We start from the raw sequence: 20,237 nt of genomic DNA on the forward strand, positions 1-20,237 counted from the left end.
TATTCTTACCTTTTTAATTCTCCAATCTGGCAACCCCCAGAAATGATCTTGCAACCCCCTTAGAGGTTCCGGCCCTCAGGTTGAGAACCCCTGCTTTATAGGTTTGCACCTAAATCTAAAAACATTATTCAGGAAAGCACATATAATGCAATGTAAACAGATATTTCTTCTATCTGAACATGCTTATTATCATTCAGGACAAAAAATATTTCCAACATGTAAAGCAACAACATTCAGAGCACTACTTTTTACTTATGTCTAAGTGCATGTATCATTATAATATATTTGATAGTATAATATGTAATAATATTCTAGTACTGTTAACTGGAGTAAGCTTAATATATTAATAATAATAAATGCAGAATCATTGCAATCTAAGGTCATTACTCTCAACTGAATGATGATTTATCTCTTTACTGCAAAGACTTTTTATTTCTAATTTAAAACAGAATTTTTATATATATAAAAAACATTAAAACATGACCCCAGTTAAAGGATGGTGGGGTTCAATTCATAAAACTCAGTTTAGTTCAAATTAAAATTAGAAAAAGAGATGCAATAAGAGGCTGCTTCATAATTAATTATGTCAATTTTAAATCTACTTGATGCTTTGAGAGCAAAACAATTGTATTGCAGTGGTTAGAAAATAAAACATTTGCCTGATTTTGGATGAATTCCAGTATAAACCACACCCACCTCTGGTCTTCTGTCTGAGTACAGATACAGAGAAAGATTATGTTGTTGGCTGAACAGATACTGATAATGACATTTCTGTGCACCTCTAGTTTGCTGTGCTTTACATTACCGAGTCTCAACACATTCATCAGTAATTAGATGAGTAGCAGCAGATAAACATAACTTTGCACTCCTGTGCATGTGTCTGAGGTTAATTAGATGAATTATCTTTGATGCTGCAGAGAAGTTAATGTGGCTGCTGTCACATGCCTCATTAGGTGAGGAGTTTAGGCTTTCCAGCATACCTTCATTTGATGAACTTTAACCTTTTCACAATTTTTTTCTTTCTTTTTTCCAGACGTGATCAATATAACATGTCAAGCATCACATTTCTGCCCACTGGTCATGTTTTTTGGTAAAGGTGTGATGATGAAACTCAGAGTTGATGCAGCAGTACGCGGTTTTTCAGAGAACTACCTGAGAGGGGGAAAAAAAGAAGACTGCCTTTTACTTATGAATTTCACAGTTGGATTAAAGGTAGAATAGAAATGGAATCTATCATCCCTCCCCTCCTCCCTGTCTCCCCCTCCTCTCCCTCTCTCTCTCCGTGATGATGATGATGACGCAGTGCCCCCTACAGCTGATTCATAAAACTAACCACATTGTGTTTCAGTTTCTGTTCCAGTTCATTACAATTACATTCAATGACTTAAATTAGACTGATGGTGAAGTTTAACACTGATGTGTTTTAATGACAGCAAAGGACATCAAAGGCCCCTGCCTCGCCATAATTACCTTCATGGAGGTGCCCTTGAACAAAGCTGTTGTTATCCCACATTTGTGGTTTTATTGGGCAGTTTTCAGATGTGAATTTATAAGCTACTAACAATTATTGTCATCATCAACCAATCTGCTGATCGTTTTCACAATTAATCGTTTAATGCTCTTCACAATTTCACAGAACCCAAAGTGACGTCTTTAAACTGCTTCTTTTGTCCACTCAACAATGCAAAACCCAAATACTGTTCATTTACCATCACGAACGACTAAGAAAGGCTGCAGATCAAATGTTGGCTATTTTGCTTGAAACATGATTAAAACAATTAATTGATTGTAAACATAGTTGGCAACCAATTTTGTTTCAATCAACTAATTGATTAATCAACCAGTCTCTGCAGCTCTAGTGTGAATGTGAACAGGAGTTACAAAGGTCATCGCTCTAACCAGGAGTACCCTTGAAAATTAATTAAAAAGTTTAATAAAATGAACACTCGAGATGTTACATTTTTGAGCAGGTAAGAGCGGAATTTCTATTAAATGCCAGCAAATGAGGAGATGACTTTAAATACAGATAAATTCTGTCACTGCTGATCACTGAAAGCAATAATGTGTTAGATGGAACCTTGCTTCTGGTTTACCTTCTCCTATTGATGTTCCTCTATCGCCATCTGCTGGTGACATCTAGTGCTGCTAAATCTAGAACAGTTTAACCTCACTCAAACATTGTTTATGATTCAGAAATACTAAATAATAGATACACAAAGAGCAAAGAACACCCTGATCTGTAGGAACTAACTATGTTTATTCTAATCATAAGGCTGCTCAACACATTTTTGGACTGTCCAAAACTATTAGAATACTGGACAAATATACAAAAGATTTTTTTTTTAAATGTTTAGATATAGAACTGCCCTAAAAATCATCTGATTACATATTGTGGATGTTATCAGAAGATATTAATGTGAAGTCTGTGACAGTGTAACAACTTCTGTTTTTTTCCCTCCTAATGTAAATGCAAAGAATGCGTGTTATTTTTTCATCTTGTGAATTTATCCATCCAGGTTCATCCCTACTTAAGAGGACTGCATATGGACACTGAGAGGATGCTGAAAGTCATGGACCGCCCCTAAAGACATGCCCGTGTTGTGTCTTTGAGCATGTGACTGTACAGTATGACTGCACAGCTTAAAAGGAAATAAGAAGATCCAAAATAAAAAAAGGCTGCTCAACAATGAAAAAAATTAATTTAGTCTAACCAAAGCCACCAAACAAAAAAATCTCCCCATGAGGTAAGATTTTAAAATGTTGTTTATATACATTTTAGTCAGTTTGTTTTGGCTTTATTCTTTTATTTTCAGAATGTTGTTGACAGAAGTCAATGCTCAGGGGACAGGTGGATTAATTTCCCTCCACAGGCAGAATTGTTCTTGTTTTATGAAAAATAGGTCTCAAAAGACTCAACGCAAACAACTGAATCATGTGTAAAGATTGATGTTGATGATGATTTTTGTTGCAAAGTTAAATCAGTCTCACCTCAGTAAGTTATATAACTGTGTGCACATATAGGAGTTTTGCTTGGGGGTAATTTCACAATGCAGAAGGTTTGACAGAAAACTGTGAAAATGATGAATGATAATTATTTAAATCTCAAAAAAGGCATGTTGCATGGTAAGGATTGCTAATAATAAACAAAACGTCCACATGTTTTAATGTTCTCTAACTAACTCATAAAATGGTAATTCACATTTTTTTTTAGCAGTATTCTTCTATGATTCTTTATGCTGACACGATGTACTATGCATTGATTTTTTACAATGTGTTTTTATGGACAATCAAGTTTTATGATTCATTCACAAAGCAGGAGTCAGATGGTTCAGTTAAAACTAAAAAATATTGAGGTTTTGTTTATTAGCAATCCTGAACATGTTTCACAGTTTTCTGTCAAGCTTTTGGTTTCGTGAAATAACTCTCAGCAAAACTATATCTGCATGGAGTTTCAATTATATATAACTTTACCTTTTTAGATCTGTTTTTTTGTGTATACTTTCTTCAATAATAATAGAAGTCCTTCAGTCCTTATAATATTAGATTAAACTCCACAGGAGCTGGCCTTCACTGAGCTGTATGTGAGTACAAATTAAATGAACCAGTCAGGTCCCTGTCTGATGCCCTCTGTTTTTTTGCAGAAATACTCTGTACGTCACTTGTGCAATATTGCCTCCTTTGCTGTCAAATCTCCCATCACTAATATTGTCTCCAGCAGCAGCTGTGATACTGGTTTCATCAGTAGCCATCAGACCTTCTAATTTCCTCCTCTGACGGATATGAACCCTCCTGACAGCACGGGCATCGGCAGCATCATTGTCTGACAGCCAACAAACAAGACAAGGCAAACAAGGAGGGACAGAGCATTTCATACAGACCACTAACCAAACACTTGATGGCTGAGACGATAACGCCGTCGGACGACATTTTGAGAAAAAAAAAAAACGTGCCCGTGAAACATCCTCATTTGGATAGAAGCTATCTTGTGTTTTGGGATTTGTTGTTGTATTTGGTTCTGTTATCTGCAGAGAGGCTGAGGCTGCCTTTTGTTAACTGATGTTAGTATATTAGGATGCTGCACTGAGGAATCTGATTTTGACCCCACTTCTTTTGTTGCCTTTGCATGACACAAACAACCAGGCAAACTTTGAACAAAAATATTTTATTGTTACATGTACCTGCCATGGTCACTGACATACAACAGTTACAAGAACTGACAGAGGTACTCTCCATTTTTAAGATCAAAAATATGCTATAAGAGGTTCTTTTTTTTCTCCATAACACTCCATGAGGCGAATGCCATGAAAGGTATTGTCAGTTCACACATATACAGTAAGACTTTCCACACAGCATGTTGTGTGAAACAGAAAATATATGACGGGTCTGCAGAAACCATTTCTATTCATAGTCACAATCTGATATGCTGTGTGTTTTGTGCCCCCTGTATTGAATTAGTTTTATTAAATGCATGTACAGAATTCTTTCTTCAGGCTTTGTGCATGTTACTGACCAATCCTAACCCTTTCTGGTCAGTGCTCCATAAACAGTTGAGCAAACTTGGTACCTTGATTAAATTTCCAATTTTCCTGTAAAAGTGACATATAGGGTCACATCTTAAGTTAGCAAGAGGTACCAAGCTAGCTCAACTGTCATTGGAGCACAGAGCAAAAAGGGGCGGGACTTAGGAAGGACTTAGAGGGCGATGTCACCATTGGGTGTTCATTAAGGTTGTGCTTCTCTCTCCTTTTATATATAAATTGATTTCTATGGTGATATTTCTACACTTTGATTGATCATTGTCCAGTGTGTTGTGATGTATTGGTCCAGTTTTCATTAAAAATAAGATGCTGTTTTAAGAGCGCTTGTACATTTCATCTCGAATTTCTTTGTTGTATAGCACTTTGAGTTTCATTTCTTGTATGAAAGGTGCTGTACAAATAAGGGTTATTATTATTATTAAAAAGATTTTCAAATAAATAAACAAGTTGGAAATCTTTTTCTTCAGTCTTTTGCTCACTTTGCTGTCTGCCATTGTAAGAAATTCTGCTTTAGCTCCATTTTATGTCAGAGAAGTGGCACTCATCTTTTTGTTTTGTGTCTTCAACCAATATATATTATTATTATCCAATTTCAATATATGGGTTTTGAATTTCAGTGACCTGCAGAACCTGGACTGTCAGTGCAATGAATACAGGCTGACAATCCAATATCCAGTGATTGATGTTTACGAGGATTCTCTCTCTGTTCTGTGAGACATCCAGAAACCTTTTCCAACCCACACAACCTCCACCTTTCTTCATCTTCCTTGGAGACTTTTACCCTCCGGGGTCTGGAGTAGACTGTGAAAGTGCTTGCAGTAACTTTGGGGAAAACCTTAGATATTTCATTTTAACCTAAGATTTTAAAGGTACATTTCCTATGAAAAAGAAATAAAAGCAAAGCTGATGTCACTAAACTTGTAACATTCATTCTGGTCTTATAGTGACAATAAAACAAAACAGCACTGACATGTCTGGCACAGATCATAGATACACGCAATACAAAACACTAACACTACAGTGGAGTTTACTAAATACAACCAGGATGACATCAATACAGGTCTTCAGCCTCTTGTAATAATGCCTCACAAACAGGTGCTGGTATCCACTGTCATTACATCATCGTCACATATGAAGCGCCGACTCCAACATGATGTGAGAATAAAATGATACAAGAAACGGACCTGATTCACAGCGACACATCTTGAGGAAACATCACATTATACACTGTTTTTTTCTCACTTCAGTTTGTGCTTTAAGATAGTGCTGCAGACTTGTTTTACAAATGAATACAAAAAAAAAAAAAATACAAAAATTGAAATCAACTGTCACTAAACATAAATATTAGTAGCGTATGAGTGTAATGTATTCAGTGTTATACTAGTTAACCTTTTCCTCTTCCAACCCTGACTTTATTTATACACTGTACACTGTCAGTGACTGTTTCCTATGTGAGGTATTTATTTTTTTACCTCTTGTTAGTCCATACATCTCTAAGTGTAGCTTTCAAGGTTTATAAAACTGTAAACTAATAATAAACTAATAAACTATGCCTACTGTAGTTTAGTTGTTAGAGTTTATTAAAATGTTAAGAAAGTAAAAAATATTTTTCTTGTCTCGCTAAGCCACTCACTTGTACACTTGAGGCGAGCAATAAACTCTTGTGTTTCAGGCCACTAGAGTCCATCATATGCAGCTTCTGATGGTGTGTTTGCAGTATACAATTAACACTTTCTATGAAGACCGCACACATATATATAGTATGTTATAGGGGCATTCATAGTAAAATGCAACACATTCATAAGGCTTTATGACTACCCTCATAGACACATATTATTATTTCTGATACACTATATCAACAATCATAAAACACTGTAGCTGTGACTTATAATGAATTATAACTTCAAGCGTTGTATGAATGCTCTTGACTACTGATGGGGTTTATAATAAATTATGACTACCTGTGCTCACCTGTACACATGTCAACATTAAGGTGTAGTAAGGACTCATAGTATGCTATAATAGTCCATGCAGGATCAAAAATTATCATTGTATGTATGAAGTAAAGTGAAGTACACACTGATGCATTGATGATAATGCATGCTTCATTATAACATTTCATTGTTCTTGTTTTTTTATTTTTCTTTATTTAATTTAACAGATTGAATGTAAACATGAACATTTGAACAAAAAACGTGTTAATATTAAAATAAATAAACAAAATAAAATATAGATATAAATAAAAAAATAATAGTAAGCATTTCACTGTTGCTGATAAGTGAAACGTAAAGCACTTTTATGCATTTAAAAGAATATATGTTGGATCCTACGTAATTAGGATATGTAAGATCTCAAAATTAAGAGAAAAAACAGCTCATCCCAAACTGTAAATAAAGTTTGAAAAAATATATTTTTTCTTACTGTGAGTAATATAATAGGTTTTATACCTTAAGGTTCCATTTCTAACGCAGAAAAAATTTAATTGTAATTCTCTGTATTTTGGCTAGAATCCTTACTAGAACTGACTGTGTATAGTTTGGTATAGGTAGTCATAATGTATTATAAGCTCTATTAATCAACCTCTAGTTTGAAAGAAGTTAAGAACATCCATAAGACACCTGAACTTAAAATGTTATGTCCATGAGTGTAGTCATAAATATATTATAGATGCATTACCTTTACAGTTACACTGCATGTCTCTCCATTAACTAAAAAAACATGCAACATATCAGCATGTTCTTGCATTAAAGGAGATATATTTGCCAAACAGATCTAGAATTAAAGTCGTGGAAAATGTTTGAATGTTATAACCAAGATAAGACTTTTTCAAATTTGAAACATCTTGTAGAGTTAATAAAATATGCCCTTATATTTTTCCCATGTAAACCCTCCTTTACCGAGATTGCCAGGCCGCCCTTGTCCAGTAAACACCGTTTCACAGTTACCTGCCTGGTTTTAAATAAAAAAAAAAAAAAAACTACTGTAGCCAAATCACAGGTGAATGAATGTAAACATGTCGAGAATGTTTAGACGATAATATTGACTCAGTTTCTCATGTTGTTCAGTGTTTCCAGCATTATTCAGCCGCCTCATGTTGCTCCCTCTCCTCAGGAACAGACATGAAGATCTTCTGACAGAACATGGTGAAGATTTCTGAGGAGAAACAACTCGTCATGTTAGCCGTGTTTGTTTTCTTTTACTGGGTCACTACAGGTCAAATGTTGTCAGATTTTTATTAAACATGGGATCGACACCTTGGCTCGATTCCTTCACACTGACTACATAAACACACTCCAGCAGATATTCTCACATGAATCTCATAACAAACTGTAATGAAAGCTATTCCGGCCTCGCTTGAGAAAACAGAAAAAGACGCTTTAAAAAAACAAAAGTGTTTCACTCACCCAGCATCTTCTTGACCACATGGGGTTTCTTCCACTTGTAGCCCAGTAGGTACGCCGGGATGCCTGTGAGAATAATGCTGCTGCCTACCAGGCACTCAAACGGAGCAGCCCAGAATGACACGATGATCATGAAGACGCAACCCAAAACAAAAGTCACAGGGATGAGCAGAGGAATCTGCAGACAGAAAATACAACAGATGAAGGTGTTTGTTCCTAGAAAAGATGAGAGTAGATAAAATAATACTGGCCAAAATGACTGTAATTTTTCAGGACTGAAATATCTTGATAGTAGTTGGAAAATGTAAAAAAAAAAAAAAACATCACATTTTGACATCATGAACCCATAATAATGCAGCTTCAACTAATGGTGTGATATTAATGTTGATAATGATACAATAAGCTGTTGAAATTATTTGCTTTATTGAGTTATTTGTGTATCACCTCAGAAGGTAAAACCATTGATTGAAAGCAACTAAGTATATTTACTCAAGTCCTGTACCTAAGTATCATTTTGAGGTGTTTACATTGACTTCTACCACTTTTAATTCATTTTTATTTTATTTTTACGTGAAGTATATTTACAGCTTATATAATGAAAAAATGAAACACGTACAATTAGTGATGGGAATCAAGAACTGGTACTAAACTGGTACTGGCCCCTCACTGGCTAGTACCAAAATATCAATAAGCACCTGGACAAAGATCAAACCTGTGGGCTCACTTCTTATTTTATTTCTTTGATTCTGATTTTATCATGTTAGTTGTCTTGTTCTATAGTTGATCTTGTCTTCCATTACTGTATTTTTTATTTTATTTTATTTATTTATTTATTTTTTTTTTTTTTTTTGCCTTTTTGTATTATTGCCTTTTTTGCATTACACCTTGTATCATGTATACCTGTGTTGATGCAGATCCTAGTCCATGTGCTTTGACTGGAGAGCACTTTGGCTCAGCTCCTGCTCTTATTAAATGTGCTATATAAATGAACTGACTTGACTTTTCCTTTGTAATATTGCTACTTTTACTTCAGTCAAATATCTGAATACATCTTCCACTTCTAGTTAAAACAGTTACGTTCTCGATGAAGTAAAAGACACATTATTGTGAAACCTTCTGTGAGATATTTACATTATTGATTATTACAAGTACATGGCTGTGTTTTCGAAATTTAGTATCTCAGCCAGTGGAGCGTCACAAGCTGATAAAACAAAACACACTGATGCCCTGTCACAGGCTCTGAATTTAGATCTAAGAAACAGCCGAGCTGTCTTGTTTCATGAATGGTTTACTTGTTAGAGGTTCATTTCATGAAACAAATGGGCTGAGTGCACTTGGGCTCAAAGGAAAGATGAAAGACTCTGGTCAACCAGCGTAATATTCCCATGATGAAACAGAGACAGAACAGAACAGCCACTCCCTCCTGTCCTGAAAACACAGTGTGCTTCCATTTCCATCTAATAACAAGAGCAGTGATACAATGGAGCCTTCATAAAGAAAATAAATGATAAAACAGAAAGTGGTGGATGCTCTATGAAACCAGAAGACATGTTGATGTTTTGGCCAGACAGAGAGACTGGCCGAGGTTAAGGTAGAACAAAGGTCTTGCATCACTTGTATACCTTTCATTGAGACTCAGATCCTCTCCAGAGTAACAAGCATTTACCAGCAGTAATACAAGCTTTGAGACATGGGGACTCTACCTTAATGGGTCGTCTGAGGTCGGGCTTGGTAAAGCGCAGCCAGAGCATACCAGCAATGGCCATACCAACACAAAGCCAGGTGAAGAAGCTAAAGAGATTGATGACAGAGAAGATGTCCTGAGAGATGGCGTACATCATGGACAGCAGACACTGATATAAGGGAAAAACAAGACATAATTGTGATAATCTTGTATACATTGCATATAAACACACATACATTGTACCCTCCAAATTCTTTTAAACATGATTTAATGCACCAGTGTGTAGGATTCAGTGGCATCTAACAGTGACTTTGCACTGTGCCAACACCCTGCCTCACCCTCCCATTCAAGGCAAGTAGGAGAACCTACAGTGGCTGCAAAACTCATGAGCACCCTCTGTAGGTAAAAGTGGCTCATTCTAAGGTAACAAAAACACATCAAGTCTTATTTTCAGGTGATTGTACACAAATACTTTTGAAAATTATAGTCCAGTTCTGCCATATTCTGCCAATAGATCCCCATAAATCTTACACACCAGACCCTTAAAAGTGATTTTTGTGCCATACTCAGTGCTAATATGAAAATTCAGAGAGTTGTAACTAGTTTTAGAGACCTTACCTTCAAATAAACATTACATCTATAATAAATAATTCATTATGTCCTATAGTACAAAAGCACAAAATCCTGTCTCATAAAAATAACTCTACAAATACTTGCAACTTGCTTCCATTTTCAGCTCTCAGAACAGATTTATGGCCTGTACTCTTTCAGCTAATAACCATAGGAAAAACAAAATCAGCACGTCATCAGTACTGACTGATACAAGCTTTAAAAACTAAATATCGTATTAAACATTTCTGAAACATTAGTAGTTCTGCTGTGTCCATTTTTTAAAGAGTCTGAAGCAGATACTAACAAATTTGCTATTGCATTTAGTGCATATATCAGCATCAGCAAAATGAGTTCAGCTCAAACCATATTCAACCAGTCAAACCTGTTGACGCTGTGGCAACTCTTAAGTTGCAGACTGATGTCAATAAAGATCATAAACGACTTATTACAGCTTTATGTACTCTGGCTTTATTTGATGTCACCTTACTGGTCGTTGGCTTAATATCTGACACCAAGAATTTCTGACGGTGATCATTTATAAAAGCAGGAAAGTAAGTGTCAGATCATAGCTGATAGTAGCTGTGGAGTCTTACTGTGAAAATGAGGGATGGCACCGGTGTGAAGAGGTCTGTGTGGACCAACCCCAGAGCAGCAGGGAGCTGACCCTCTCGAGCTCCAGCATAGAACAACCTGAAAGACAGAAAGCCCTGTAGTCAGTATTTTGTGATTAACTACTTGTCCATTTGTGAGTGCTGACCTTGTAAAATCCAGTATCTGACTGAAATTTAATCTTCAAAGGAATATTACGCTCAAAATTGGTCTGAACAGTCCTACATTTTGGAAATCTTTTAAACATCCACCAAGTAAGCAAGGCTCAGCTTATTTCACACCCCAAACTTATTGTATAAACTTTAAAACACAAATAAATGGTTGTATTTTAGAAGAAAAACCATGTCAATATTACATTATATTCTCTATATGACACACACCGTGCTGAGGTGAAGAGGGATCCGTTGACAGCCCCAAAGCAGGACAGTCCAACAAAGACAGGAATCAGCCAGGACATCACACCGAGATGATACTCCCCAAAACTCTGCCAAACAGCATCATATACATATGTGAAGGAAGCTTTAGTGAAAACTCATCCTGCCACCACACCCAAGTTAAAGATGCAACCGATGGCTGTGAGTATGTAAGTCGAAGCTGTGATAAGTTTATGACAGACGCGTGATGCTCACCACGGCAACTGCCTCAGACTCAACCATGACTTGAGGCGAGATGGTGGTGAAGTAGGCCAGGTTGGTCAGGACGTACACCACCGTCACTATAGGCATGGATATGATGATGGACAACGGCAGGTTCCTGTGATGGGGGAGAGATCAAAGGTCATTTGGAAAAGAACACCCAACATACTTTCGAGTAATATCTGATTGTTTCCATTGCTTCCATTAAAGATATCTATTGAAGCCAAGAACAGCTGTGCTTTCAATTTTTTTTAATGCTGCTGTCTCAACAAAACAAGTTTTCTTACCACGAAATAATCAGATAATCCACATGTTACCGTGACAAAATAAAATGTTGTTTCCTCTTGCTTAAAATGTCCAGGATCAGGAGTAACATGCCTGCAGGCATAGATATCGTCTTAACAACTGTAACACCTAATTGAGTCTGAAATGTCAGATCATGGAGTGCCCGTTATTGATCGATGCATCAGACTGCACTTCAGAAATTGCATCCTTCTGTTCAAGATACCATTCAGATCAGTCAGTTCAGTTATGAATCCTCCCTGACAGTCGTGACAGTGAACTTCAAATCAAGTGTGATTAAAAGGACCAGACACTCATTTCTGAGTTCTCCATAATTATCCCCAGAAAACTAAGTCTTTTCTCATAATAAAGAGATAAATTAATCCCTTATCACAAGAAAACACGCTTTTTTATATCAAGATAATAATTATTATAGTTAATAATTTAACTCATGATCTAATAATGGAGAGCACAGCCGTTCTCGACTTCCTTAGACATCAGTGATTAAATCTGTGTTCAGTTTCACACAATCCGATCCCAATCCAATTTGTTAACTGACAAATTAGACTTTAACATTTCATATCTGATTAGTTGCATTCAATGAGTCATGCAAGATTATATAGTATAATATTTAAAGGCATAGGCATCACATGCTTCTCTGAGCATCCTAATATTTCAGGTGTCATACAAAGGGTGGACAAAACAACTGCAACAGCTGAATATTTAATCCAATCCAATCCAAAGCAATACATACATATTTCAAAATTATGAGTTAGTATCTTCAAATAATGACTTGGTATCTCAAAACAATGGCAAGCCTTTTCAAAATAAGACTTAGTATCTCAAAATGACTTAATATCTCAAAATAATGACTTAGTATCTCAAAGTAATTCTTATTATTTTGAGAAATTTTCTAATTAAAATGACTTAAATTACCTTTTTTTCCCCATCACATTGACAGAAATGTGAAAAGCTGATTCAACTCTACAGCAGTTTTTGAACCTGCTATTTTATTGGACTGCATTAAATTATTAGGGTTTCATGTCACTGTGTACACTGAATTTCCATGTATGAACTGATAATAAACAACCTCAGTCATGGATGACGGTAGTCATGCTGTCTGTCTGTGTACAATCCTAAACACAACCTTTGCCACATTTAAGTCACCTCTCTGGATTGATCATCTCCTCCGTCACATAATTCAGGTAATTCCTAGAAGAAAATATAGAATACAGCACAATTTTAGGGATTTGATAAAGACTGGAATTACTGTATATTGTAATGCAAAAGAAAAGAAATAGCAGATACGAATTAATCATTTCTATTTCTGGTCTGTAATTACATTAAAATAGGTCATGAATGCCTCACCAGCCTCCAAACGCAAAGAGACCACTGTACAGAGCCAAGACAATGTTGTCCACTCCCAATTTGCTGCCTTCAAATGACTTTTCTGGTGTCAGGTATGGTACATCACCTGCACACACACAGAAAGAAGTTAAAAGTAAATGACAAAATATTCGTCTCCAAACGCTTACAGCTTTAATTCATGAAATAATTGTGTGGTTTCAGATATTTAATGTATTCTCATCCGGTGCTGCTGCCACTTTTTATTTCTTGCATGAAGTTCAGTCTGTTGCTGTCTGCCCTTTGACAGGCTTGACATTTTCTAGCTGGTTGTGAAACCATCTGAGCACTTTGCCTCCAGGTTTGAGCATCTGCTTTGATGTACTGAAATATAATCGGGTTCTGCCCAGCTGACATTTAAAAACAAGCAGAAAGATCTCTTGATAAGTAAACCTCAATCCACTCATTTATCCACTCAGATAGCAAATCCAGTGTATCATCAGCAGGAGCAACCGTCAACTTGGCTGAGTGTGTGTACACTCTTAGACATAAGGGTTCCGAAGGGTTACTCCTGAAGGGCTGAGGTTCTACCTAGAACAATTTGCTTCTGAAGAAGCCTTGTTTGAAGAAAGGGTTTGTCATGGGTTCTTTGCTGGACTAAGGGTTCCAAGAACTCACAGAACCACTGAACAACGTGAACTTGAACTTAAAAATCTTTCATCAAGGGTTCTTTGTACAATAATATTAAAAGGTTCTTGCTAGAGTCCTCTGAATGGGTTCTAGTTGAATCCCATGAATTATAAAATGGTTCTTGGTGGAACACCCTGGGTGGGGGAAGACTTTCCACAGATGTTCTAGGTATGACCATTTATGTTAGGTTCTTGGTAGGTCTCCCTGGCTGCATTCTATGAAACCCTTGGTATACAAAAAGGTTCTTGGTAGAATCCTCTGGGTGATTTCTGTTTGAAAACCACAGAATATAAAATGGTTCTTGGTAGAACCCCGTGAGTGGGTTGTAGATAAGACCCTTGGAATTTAAAAAGTTTATCGGTTGAACCCCCTGGGTGGGAGGGAGACCTTTCACAGATGTTCTAGGTATGACTGTTTATGTTGGGTTCTAGTTAGAACTCTCTGAAATTATTACAAGCGGAACCTTTATAAAAGCTGCTCTTCAGAAAAACATTTTTTTTATTATTATCTTTTTCCTTGGGTTTTACCAGGAACCAAAAAGAGTTTTCCAAAGGAGACAAGCCAAATAATGCTTTATGGTTCTAGTTAGCACATTTATTTCTATGAGTGTGTGTGTGTGTGTGTGTGTGTGTGTGTGTGTGTGTGTGTGTGTGTGTGTGTGCATATGTGTGCTTGGTTCAAAAGTGTGTGCCTGAAATCTTGGTTCCTCTACCTGTCTCTTTCAGATGGTAATGACTCTGAGTCCTATTACACACACATTATTTTCTCACTCTGTCCTTCTCTCTCCACGCTCTCAGTGACAACAGCCGGCAAGCTTCGCTGCCTAGTTTCCATGGTAACGCAGTGTAGAGCACAATGGTGGTGGGTGTGGCGTTGTGAAAAAAAAGGGGGGGGGGGGGGGGGGAGCAGATGCAGCATGGAGCAAAGGATGGCCACTTCCCGCGCTGTTTAATTTTGAATGGTGGAGTTGATTCAGTGGTGAAAAGCATATATATGTCTTGTTATTCAGATCATGTTTAGTTTATCCTTTAGACCTCCATCTCACTAAGCAAAATCTATTTTTTATATTAAATTATTTTTCTTTTTGTTATTTTTATTTATTACTGTCTTATTGATTTTTATTCTATTTTTCTTGTATAGGTATTTTTGTTGGTGCATAACGAAAATATGCTATGAAATATGCTGCTTTTATCTAAGTTCATATCTTTAAAAAATGTAGTTGGTGCAGTACATGTGAATCAATTTTCCTAAAAATGTCCTCTTATAGGACTATTATGACTGTTACTATATCAGTTCTATGATGATGTGTTAGATACATGCTGTGCAGATGAGTAATGTATGTATAAACTAATTATGCTCAGCAGTGTTCAGCTTCATACACCCACACGGACACACATGCACATGGCTGCACACTTGCTCTGACTCAATCACATGGCCACAGACAGACAAGCCTTGTGTTCAGACTCAGCAACTGTGCTAACAAACTGAAAGGAGGGCAGTCTGCTTGGTTGGGCTCATTAGTGTTGGTCAACAATTTGTTGATCATTAGAGACAAAACAAATGAACCTCAGTCAGAAGTACTGACACATAAAAACCGAACAATAAAGGAGAAAACTGTGCTATGATGAAACCTATAAACAGTGATAGCGTTTGTTTTAGTGAACGCAGCATTAGTGCAATAAACAACATTGAAAACAAGCTGTGCTGGTTTAACACACTGTACACAGCTGCATGCTGGGAAATGCAAACTTATCATAGGCAGAAAAAAGGCAGCAACACAAAACACTCCACATCGCATTCTAAAGTAGTAGTAACAGTGGTTTAAGTAGATTTTTAATACTGTTAAAGGATTATATTTAAATAATTAACAGGATTGGTAGTAGGAGTAATGTGGTTGAAGATAATCCTACTATGTTTGTTCATAATGGCACTTCCCTCATTAAACACACACACACACACACACACAAACATGCACACACAAACACACAAAACAAGAACCAGTCTTTCACACAAAAGTGGTGACGGAGCACCTTGTTTAACATATGTATTGTTTTCCCTGTCCATATTTTGGTATGTGTATTTTATTGTATTTCCTAATCTGTAGTCTATTGATATTGAAAGCAATGTATTGTAATTATCTAAATAAGTAAATAATTAAAAGCCCTTTGGACAAGAGTTGAAAATTAGCAATAGCTATTGACTCTGTACAGAACATCAGTTTCATGCTCTGTATTGGAACTATGTTAAATTGCATCATCCTTACCAAATAAAAGTCACGTAAAAAATTGAAAACATGTTTCAACCATAACCCGTCCGCATCAGCTTCTCTAATTCCAAGTTTGTCCACACAATTTATCACCAAGTTCATGATCAATATGTTAGTAGAAAATAATACCAGATAGAGAAATAGACTGAACTGCACAACCCAGCTGGTAGTCGTGCAACTGAGTCATAACGTTAGTGTTGTTATCACTGCTTTTGGCCTCCCTGTGTTTTGTAGAGCTGTGGCCACACAACGCTACACTGCACAGTTTTATGTCGGCTGCATTTACACATGCACGAGTATCCTGTTTTCGAGTCTTATCCTGTTTCTGATCATCTGGTTAGTCATGTCCCTGTATACATGAGTTTAACGTTATCCAGGTTTCTGATCATCTGCCTGCAGGTGTGTCACTCTGTTCTGTACCAACAAAGAGAGTTCAGAAACCAGGATAAGGTCTGTACATGCAACAGTATCCTGGTTTCTATCGGAGTACTAAAGGTAGCATATCCAGGTTCCTGAAACTAGGATATGATGTTTACACACACGACAAATAAATCAATCATAACCAGGATAATAGTGCACATGTAAATACAAGCACAGATCCTTGAAAGAGCAACTCTGAACTTTTTAGTGACTTTTTGTCTGTCTGTCTATGAGTTTGCAGGACTAACCTGTGCCAATCTGGATGAATCCAAAGAGGATGATGATGAACAGGGCCAGCAATTTGGAGGCTGTGAACAAGTCCTGCACCTTGGTGGCCGCTCTCACACTGATACAGTTTACAAATGTCAGGGAGGCTGCAGGAGACACAAAAAAGAGTCAAATAGGGATTTTTAATTATATGTCATCTGTAAATAAAGTGAATATATTGATAACTCCAGCCAGAAACCCCCACTCACTCAGACACAGGCAGGCGATGAGCTTGGCAGCACTGTCAGGCACAGTACAGTTGGGGTAGAGAGGTTTCAGCAGGTAGGTAGCAAACACCAGCGACACCACATACTGCGATGACGGTCGGATGATGAGCATCTCCACCCACAGCTTTAGAAAGGCTGCCAGTTCTCCGTACACCTCGAGGATGTAGGTGTAGTCTCCCCCTGACTTAGTGATGGTTGTTCCCAGCTCAGCATAGCACAGGGCACCCATGGTGGAGACCACTCCGCAGACAGACCAGATGACCAGGGAGAGCCCAGCCGAACCGGTCTCTTTGACCACACCCGTCGGAGTGACGAAGATTCCCGAGCCGATGATGGTGCCTATGATCATCCCCACGCCGTTGAAGAGGGTGATGCTGCGTTTGAGGACTATCTTCTCACCTTTGGTGGGGGAACCAGCTGTAGGGGTCGTGGCAGTGGGAGCAGGGACCATGGGGGAGGATGGAGATGATGGCTGTTCTACAGTCAGACCATCTTGGTTTGGGTCAGCTTCTGCTGCTGGAACAGAGAGGACAGCAGACAACCATTAGTGTTCACAAAAAAAATAAAAAATCATTAAAGCACTTTGTTTAAGGGGACAGTCCACCCCAAAAATTAAAAATATATGTTTCTCCTCTGATGTGTAGTGCTGTTTTTCAATCTAAAAAGTTTTGGTGTAAGTTGTTGAGTTTTTGAGATATCAGCCATAGAGATGTCTGCCAGTATGATGGAACTGCACTCTGAGAAACAAGGTTCCAAAAGGGTTCTTCTTGAGGGTCTGAGTTTCTACCCAGACACATTTACCTCTGAGAACCCTTTTGGGAGAGAGACACTGCTGTTGAGTTTTGCAAATGTATTTTTTGGCACTTTGAGCACCACAAACTGCCTTGTAGTTCCATTATACAGGAGAGTAGACAGACATCTCTACAACTGACATCTCCAAAACTCAGTAACTCACACCAAAACAAAAATCCAGATGGATAAATAGCACTACAGGTAAAAGGGAAAATATGTACTTTTGATTTTGGAGTGACTTGTCCCTTTATCAGAATGTTATACCAAATCCATATGACTACACACATGTGAAACCAAGAACAAAATAAACACTTGTAATGTCAGTCCACGTGTCAGCATAGGTAGTGACATGAACTAACAGGTTAAACAGGCTCATCAGGATCATTTTGAAGGCTCTTTCTGAAAAATGATACCTTATCTCCTGGATTTACTACCTCAGGTGATTGTGTTTATACCTCAGTAGAGGTCTCTTGAGATCTATTTTGTGTCACATTTTCTCACCTGTCACCTTGGTCACCTGTCACACACCCAAAACACCATGCTGCACTTCCGCCGGCACATCTATCTGAATATACCTTTACATGAGGCAATGTTGCATCAGAACGCATGGCGGCATAATGCAGCCCTGTACCATGTGGTATCTACATGAGTGTGAGCATGCACTGTACCTACCCTCCATCTTCTCCTGGCTCGCCGCCTTGGCAACGCTCTCCCTGCTGCTCCGTGATTTCAGCTCCGGCTCAGCCATCTTCCCTCTTAATCTGGGTCCCCTTGTCTTGTCTTTTTCCTCCTCTTGCCCCCCTTTTCCTTCCTCCCTTTATGTCCCCTTCTTCCTCCTCCTTGCCTGTATTTCCTCTCACACACACACAACCCACCCCCCCTCGGCACACTGTCTCTCCCTGATTCGTCCTCTCTCACACACATGCACACACACTCTCCTGCCTTCGTCACTCAGGCTGGAATTCATCTGACCCTGATCCTCTCTCTGTCTCTCCCTCCCTCCCTCCTCCCTCCCTCCGTCTCTCCAGGATACAGCAGGGAGGAGCTGAACCTTTGTGATGCTGCTGCTACTGCTGCTGCCTGAGCCTACGCCCACTCCAAATGAATGATGGGATAGCTCAGGAGTGGGGGATGTAGGTTACTGGCAGGCACCATTTGGAGGGGGCCACCATGTGACGCTGTAATCTTTCTGTGTGCTAATCCAGTAGTATACAGTATGTCCATGTGTGTCTGTGTGTGTCCTCTCATGTCAGTGTATTAACAGGGATGTTGTGAATCTAGTGCTCCCTCTAGTGGTGTCATCATGGAGAAACAAGTGTCTTTGTTCTCCCTCTGTCATGCAGAAAGGTGACACCACACAGAAAATGGAGACCCAGTGGCCTTATTCAGAGCAGGCAATGCAGAATAATAATGAGGGGGGAGATAATATTTCAATTGCACTTTATTTTACAGTAGACTTAAAAGTCATAACAAGACATTCTTTGCATCAAATTAGACTAGAAATAATGTTTTTTATTAGACAGTATTAGATCCTTTATTAGACCCTTATTAGGCTTTAATAAATGGACACATTACAACAGAACTTCGTTGTAAACTAAAGTGAAATCACATGTCTGCTACTTGAAACAAACCTTCTTTGGCTGTTTCCATACAATTGGCAGAATAGCCAAGACTAATGCTGAGTTCTTTGATTAAATCACTTAATCTGTCTGCCATATTACAATAAATCACCCATAGGCAAAATATCTAACAAAGTAAAATGAGGGTACAATAAAGGTTATAATGCTGTATAGTAAATAACATATTATTTCTGATATTAAGTACAGCTTGTTATGTCTTATTAATGTACCATAGGTGTATAGTGTCTAATCAGGGTGTAACTACTGTCTAATAAAGAACAGATTTTAAGGTTTCATCTAATTTTATAGCATCTCACATGTTTGACTTATGGGAATATCAAACAATATAGCCTGATGTTTTAATTTTTCCTTTATTGCCTTACTTTCATATTTCCTCCTTATGTCACTATTGTTGTGTTGTTCTTAACTTTATTCTCTTTACATATTTTAGTTGTGCGTGTGTGTTAGTATCATTGGTTTAGTATTTTTATGTGCACTTACATATATCTTACATTTCAATCTATTTTGAATTCAAGAGTTTGCTCTTATATTGGCATGTAATTCACCTTCACAATCATCTCTTATATTTGGAGTTTTACTGTGTGCGGGTTTGTCCTTTACTTAAACATCACCTGCTTTATATGATCTTATTTCTTTATCCACTTTTTACTGATTTATATATGAACTTAACTTCTTTTACTCTGCACTTGCACATCCATCTATTTAAGGGTTCAGTGCAATGTGCTCCAATGTTCCTAAACTCTGTATGTTATACAGTGGGGGTGTATATGTATCTCTAATTTAAATTTTTGTTCTGTAAATCCTTAATCCGGAAAACATTTTGTGCTTAA

At 37.6% G+C, this 20,237-nt stretch overlaps 1 protein-coding gene across 2 annotated transcripts; it reads right to left on the reverse strand.

Annotated features, from left to right (window-relative positions):
* Window positions 1-4,146: 4,146 nt before the first annotated feature.
* LOC146325412 (large neutral amino acids transporter small subunit 1-like) lies at window positions 4,147-19,192 on the reverse strand. Of its 2 annotated transcripts, none has more exons than XM_084721430.1 (11): window positions 18,440-19,192; window positions 16,958-17,488; window positions 16,730-16,855; window positions 13,130-13,235; window positions 12,929-12,973; window positions 11,474-11,597; window positions 11,225-11,328; window positions 10,829-10,925; window positions 9,643-9,792; window positions 7,943-8,117; window positions 4,147-7,691 (listed from the first exon to the last, which is right to left on the reverse strand). In XM_084721430.1, the coding sequence occupies exons 1-11, from the start codon at window positions 18,513-18,515 to the stop codon at window positions 7,615-7,617; spliced, it is 1,611 nt and encodes a 536-aa protein (XP_084577556.1). In that variant the 5' UTR covers window positions 18,516-19,192; the 3' UTR covers window positions 4,147-7,614. The 2 variants fall into 2 exon arrangements, with proteins under 2 accessions (XP_084577556.1, XP_084577555.1); XM_084721429.1 differs by having other exon boundaries at window positions 16,958-17,491; window positions 18,440-19,188.
* Window positions 19,193-20,237: the final 1,045 nt, after the last annotated feature.

Source organism: Lutjanus erythropterus, chromosome 6 (assembly GCF_056507025.1).
Source record: "Lutjanus erythropterus isolate fLutEry1 chromosome 6, fLutEry1.hap2, whole genome shotgun sequence".
In the NCBI taxonomy this organism is placed as follows: Eukaryota; Metazoa; Chordata; class Actinopteri; order Lutjaniformes; family Lutjanidae; genus Lutjanus; species Lutjanus erythropterus.